The sequence below is a fragment of the Myotis davidii genome, unplaced genomic scaffold (genome assembly GCF_000327345.1).
Source record: "Myotis davidii unplaced genomic scaffold, ASM32734v1 scaffold17, whole genome shotgun sequence".
Taxonomy (NCBI): Eukaryota; Metazoa; Chordata; class Mammalia; order Chiroptera; family Vespertilionidae; genus Myotis; species Myotis davidii.
In genome coordinates, this window is record NW_006288624.1 from 3,002,369 (window position 1) to 3,008,480 (window position 6,112).

At 37.7% G+C, this 6,112-nt stretch overlaps 1 protein-coding gene across 1 annotated transcript in view; it reads left to right on the top strand.

The window, feature by feature from the left end:
- The window catches only part of ERH (enhancer of rudimentary homolog (Drosophila)), a 13,736-nt gene that overhangs the window by 5,910 nt on the left and 1,714 nt on the right, over positions 1–6,112 (top strand). The window contains exon 3 of the mRNA XM_006760760.2: positions 1,194–1,314. Coding sequence (XP_006760823.1) covers positions 1,194–1,314 — 121 coding nt within the window. The remainder of the gene's footprint in view (positions 1–1,193; positions 1,315–6,112) is intronic.

Consider the following 6,112-nt stretch of genomic DNA (forward strand, 5'->3'; position numbering starts at 1 on the left):
CCGTGCATACACCCAGCAGTGCTGCTGATGCCTGAACGGTATGTGGAATGAAGTGGGCGGGCATCGGGAGGCCACTATGGCACGGGGCAAGCACTATGGGCAGTCTATCTGAAGTGTACCTGGCGTATAAGATGACCCCCCACTTGGAGGCATATTTTTCAGGGCCAAAAAATCGTCTTCTACGCCGGCAAATACGGTAGATATCGTAATGTCCTTCCAAATCTGAGTGGGAAAGCATCTAGTCTTTCACTGTTAATTATGATGGTAGCTGAGGGTCAGTGCAAGTATTTGAAGTGGAAATGGACTGAGAAGGTTATGCTTTCATTTTGTAGGAACAAGAGAAGAGTGTGTCACTGAATAAAAAATAATGTGCCTTTTAGATATTTCTGTTAATGTAGGCTTGCTGTCAGTGATTTTGCTTGTTTTATTGTATTTTTATTACTTATATTTGAGTACTTATGTGCTTATTATATGTGCTGGTGCTTTTTATGCGTTATTTCATATACTGTTCACAAGAGCTCTATGAAGGTACTGTTATCTCCATTTGACAGTTCAGGAGATGGAGTCAAGTCTGAATCCACAGTCAAGGATATTAAATACTTATGATAATCTCTTCCTCGTTGCCTATTTTGTTTTGTTTTTTGGGGGGGTGAGGGGGTTTTTGTTGTCTGTGGTGTCTTTTTTGCATTGTATCAGATTTTGAAAGCAAAATAGAAAAGCATCTGTTTGTCATCTATCATTCCTAAGTGGTGATTTTCTTTACTTTGAGGCTTTAGGAATGTTTGTTTATTGAAAAGCCTGATAAGACCCATTATTTAGTCCTCACTTGTTGAAACCATCATATGATAAGTCTTTAAAGTCCTTTTAGATCCAATGGCTTGTAGTTATCATTTTATTATTAAGGCACAAAACACCAACATTTTGGTGAATTTATAAATTTTTTTAATATGGAACATTTCATAAATTTGTGTGTCATCCTTGTGCAGGGGGCCATGCTAATCTTTGTATTGTTCCAATTTTAGTATATGTGCTGCCAAAGCGAGCACTGTACGTTTTTTTTAAGTGAAATAGCTAGTGATAACAGTTAAAACAAATGTAGCCAATTTATTTTCCCAGCCCAAGTTTATGAAAATAAGTATTGTAATATCATATAACACTAATCATACTCAGTTGTAAAATCTTGGTTTCCTTAGGCGTTTGTAAAATGTATGAAGAACATCTGAAGAGAATGAATCCCAACAGCCCCTCTATCACATATGATATCAGCCAGTTGTTTGATTTTATTGATGATCTGGCGGACCTCAGCTGTCTTGTGTAAGTATTTACCACCATGTATCTTAAGTTGTATTTTTCTGTTGTTTATTCATCGGATTTTCCTGTTGTTTATTCATCTATTTAAGGTGGTTTATGGTGTTGGGAGCTCACTCTGTGCCTGACACTGATCTTTGCATTTTGACTGCTAAATAGTAACTAATATTTCCTCTACATATGGCTCATAAGTTATGTTGGCAACATAAAGACAGGAAAATGTAAGAACTTTGCTAATTTGATGCAGTTAGTATGCAGAGAGGATGCTAACTAAGAAGTTCAAAGTTGTGATTCTTTGTTCCTTAAACTAAAATATCTTTTTTCTTATTTTTTCCCCCCTTGTGGTCTTTGTCCTTAAAACAAAGGCTTTGGATTAAAACTAAGGTTATTTTGTCTTCATAATACTATTTTTAAAATGTAAATATATGCAAGACTGAAATGGAATTTAATTTTAATTTTACCCAGTGTTAACCATGTATATTTTGGTATGTTAGAATGAAATTTTTTAGACCCACATTTTCTATTCTTAGATTTTTTTCATGCCAGACACTGTGCTAGAAGTAACTGGTTTTGGTGGTGAAAAATATGTAGGCCCTAATTCTAAAATAAAAAGCTTGGAAAGCTATAAGAGGCCAACAAAGCTGCAGGTATGCTAACGAGAAAAGAGGAATTGTAGGCAGCCAACAAGGGAGAGCCGAGAACTGATGACATGATCTAGAGTGAGAAATTGATGACTTTAGTTAGGATCATGGACAGTTCAGTAACAGTAAAGTAGGGAGTGCATGCAGATGTAGAAGTTGGAGAAAATTGTTTTCTTTTTCCCAGGAAAATAGGAAGCATGGACACCATTTAGAGTCGAGGGTGAGGGAAAAGGTAGTGAAGGTTTATGGAAGGTCGGAAATAATCCAGGAGGGTGAAGGGGTTAGGGAGATGTGTGACTTATGAGATATCTGATAATACATTTAAAATGAAATAAATCATTGTGATAATGGGTTTTTTCCTAGTCTTTTGTTTAAAAAAAATTTATATTGACTTTAGGGAGAGAGGGGGAAACATCAATTTGTTGTTCCACTTACTCATTCATTGATTGGTATGTGCCTTGACAGGGGATCAAACCCAAAACCTTGACATTTCGGGATGACACTCTAACCAACTTAGCGCACCTGGCTAGAGCCTAGTCACTTTTAACCTGATGGTTACAGGTAGATAATTACTAAATACATTGTTAAAAGTTGAGGGTATATGCAAGTGAGTATTGTGCAGGGGACTGAATGACCATGAAATAAATGGAAGTGGGGTTGGGGGTGGGATGGAGACAGAAATAGGATCAATTAATTATAGGTCACTGGGGTCAAAGGGTTGTTGAATGAGATGCTTGAAATTGGGTTATTGATGTTGATAGTAATAAGGTAAAGTAAAACCTCTTCAACATCTACCATCTGGAACAATTTGGTTCTCAACCAAGTTGTTCACAAGACAGAAAAAATGTAAAAATGTCTCCTTTGGGGTTGACAACCTTTTCAAGCTGATACATCAGCATGACAAAAAGCATCTCTCAGGACATTGTGTTGTGAATATTTTCATGATTTTTTTTTTTTTTTTGCTTTTGTTGCTGGCAAAATGGACGATTAGCACAATTTTAAAACATAAGGAGGCCATCAAGAGTGCTGATGTCACTAAGGGTGTGAAAGTGCTCTGAAACAACTATCACAGACAATTGAATAAGTAGAGAAATTGTTCATTCGATAAATCAACCTGTGATAGCATTTAGAAGGAAAAAGCGAAGATGGTGCATATTGACTTCTTGTAAGACAACCCTATATTGAGTGCTAAAAGTAATTCATTTAAGGCTAGTAGGGGGTGGGGTTCGATACATTTAAGAAAAGTGTTTGTTTATAGATTACAAGCAGTACATTAGACATGTACTAAATATAAGAAAGGTTAAAACGGAATCATTTGGAGGTCTTACATTATTTCTAATGGGGGGAAATGATTCTGTTTTTGAACAAATTGCTTCTCGAATAGCCTTCCAGAACAAATTAAGTTTGAGAACCCAGGTTCCACTGTATTTTTAAAATTATATCTAAAATATTTCTCTCCATTCTCACTGCATTGTCCTGATACAGACTTTCTCAGATTTTACCTGAGACTATCGTCCCGACAAATCTCCATGCCTCCTGTCTGCCTCTCACCTCTCCATTCTACACATTTCACACGAAAAGATAGAAATATCTATGTGAGAGAAACACATAGATTGTTTTTGCCTCCTGCAACGCACCCTGACCAGGGCCCAGACCAGAGAGGAACCTGCAACTGAGGTACATGCCCTTGGCCAGAATCAAACCATGGACCCTTCGGTCCACAGGCCAATGCTCCATCCACTGAGCCAAACCAGCTAGGGCAGGAACTCCATTTTTAAATAGAGTGACAAAATTAGGGCAGAGTTTTTATTTATTTCATATATTTTTATTGATTTCAGAGAGGAAGGGAGAGGGAGAGATAGAAAAAAACATCAGTGATGAGGGAGAATCATGGATGTCCCTTACTGGGGATCAAGCCGGCAACCCGGGCATATGCCCTTCACTAGAATCGAACCCAGGACCTTTCAGTCCACAGGTCAATGCTCAACCAGCTAGGGCAGGTTTTTAAATTACAAATCGATTTATTATTTAAAATTTGCCACAAATAGGATGATAATTTTGAAATGCCACAATTGAGTTAAATTGTACTGTTAACTAATAAAAAGGTGTTGGGGTTTTTTGACATTGAAAATTACACAAAGTAAAAATGGTTTTAAGAGATATACTGCAGCCCTAGCAGGTGTGCTCAGTGGTTGTAGCATTAGCCCACAGACAGAAGGGTCTCAGGTTCAATTCCTGGCCAAGGCCATGTACCTGGGTAGTGCTGGTTTGATTCCCTTAGTTAGGATGCATGTAAGAGGCAGCCAATTGGTGTGTCTCTCTCACATCACTGTTTCTCTTTACTACTTCCCTCTCCCTCCCTTCCACTTTCTCCAAAACTCAGTGAGGAGAAATCCTCGGATGTGGATTAATAACAAATAGACACAGTGCAAGTATGTCATTCTGACAATTAGTACATCCTGCCCCACCCCTTTTTCTGGGATTCTGACTTGGGCTGTTGTTTACTCTTTAGGCCAGGAATTGAGTTCAATTTGTGTGTGTCTGTGTGTGTGTGTGTGTGTGTGTGTGTGTGTGTGTGTGTGTGTTTAATATTTTTTTTGATTTTTATAGAAAGGAAGGGAGGGGGAGAGAAACGTCAACGTGAAAAACATGGATTGGCTGCCTCCTGCCCACCCCCTACTGGGGATAGAGCCTGAAACCCAGGCATGTGACCTGACAGGGAATCATACATACTTTCAACCTTTCAGTGCACAGGAGGACACCCAACCAACTGAGCCACAACAGCAGGGCAAGCCCAATTTTGGTTTGTAAATTACTGTGTACTCATTAAGTTTATTTGGCAATGACAGGACTTTTTATAAGATGAAAGTAACAGCTCTTTAAATATGTAGGCTGTTTTTGTTTAAAGACAAAAGGGACATTTTTATTCTTAGTTATTGTAATAAGGAAGTACTCATCAGGAAGACAACCTAAAAGCAGTGAAGACACTGGCTGATTTCAACTCTCAGCCCCTAGCTTCTATTCTATAAACCTGTAGTCTGAGCATAACACTAGGCTAAATGATTCATCTGTGCCAACAACTTGGGATTTTATGAATGTACTTAACATTTAATTGTCTCATTTTAAAGCACCAGTTAGCAGCCATCAACACACAGCTTTCCATAAAGAAAGCATTATTACTTTTTTTTGAGTTGAAAATAGTGTGCAAGTTGATGAATTCCTAAATGTTCACTACCAAAGTGATCTTGGGGTGAGGGTGTAGTATAAATAAATAAGGCTGTTCCACCCAGATATTAGAGTTCTGAAAATTCCTATTCCTTTTTTAGTTCTTTTCCAATGTTAATATAAATATTTTAGTCTATTCTGCCATACCATGAAGTAGACTAGATTAGTACTTAACTAGGGTTTATTCAGCCCGGCCAGCATCAACCTATGAATCAGGAGGTCACGGCACATTTTTAGAGAGAGGAAGGGACGGGGACAGGAAGGGTCAGGGCACATGCCCAGATTGCAGGCTCTATTTCCAGTGTGGGGCTTGCAGGAGGCAGCTGATCAATGATTTTATCATTGATGCTCTCCTTTTCCTCTCTAAAATCAATAAAAATAAATATTTTTTTTAAAGAATATTCAAATAAAATTGTTTTACTTTTTAGAATTTTCTCATTGTAACATACAGACATTAATAAAAAGCCAAGTGTTTATTTTTATTTGGTTAAGCATTTTGTAAAAGAAAGCTTGTTCATTTTTAATAAACCACTGAAGGGAAGACTATGACAATTCCTTTTGAGTTTCTCTAGCCAAAAACTGGAGCGCAGTGGTACCAGTGAGGACTCTACTCTCACAGGGTTGTAAAAAGGATTGAATTTAATTTTTTGCTGACCTGACAAAAAAAGGTATAATTTTGATTCATTCAAAAGGGATGGCTATTGGTGTGTTGGCTGTTATATTTTTATTTGACAACTAGTGGCCTGTTGCAGGAAAGTCGTGCACATTAAAAGGGAATTAATTAGAGCAGTGGTTCTCAACCTGTGGGTCGCGATCCCTTTGGCGGTCGAACGACCCTTTCACAGGGGTCGCCTAAGATCATCCTGCATATCAGATATTTATATTACGATTCATAACAGTAGCAACATTACAGTTATGAAGTAGCAACAAAAATAATT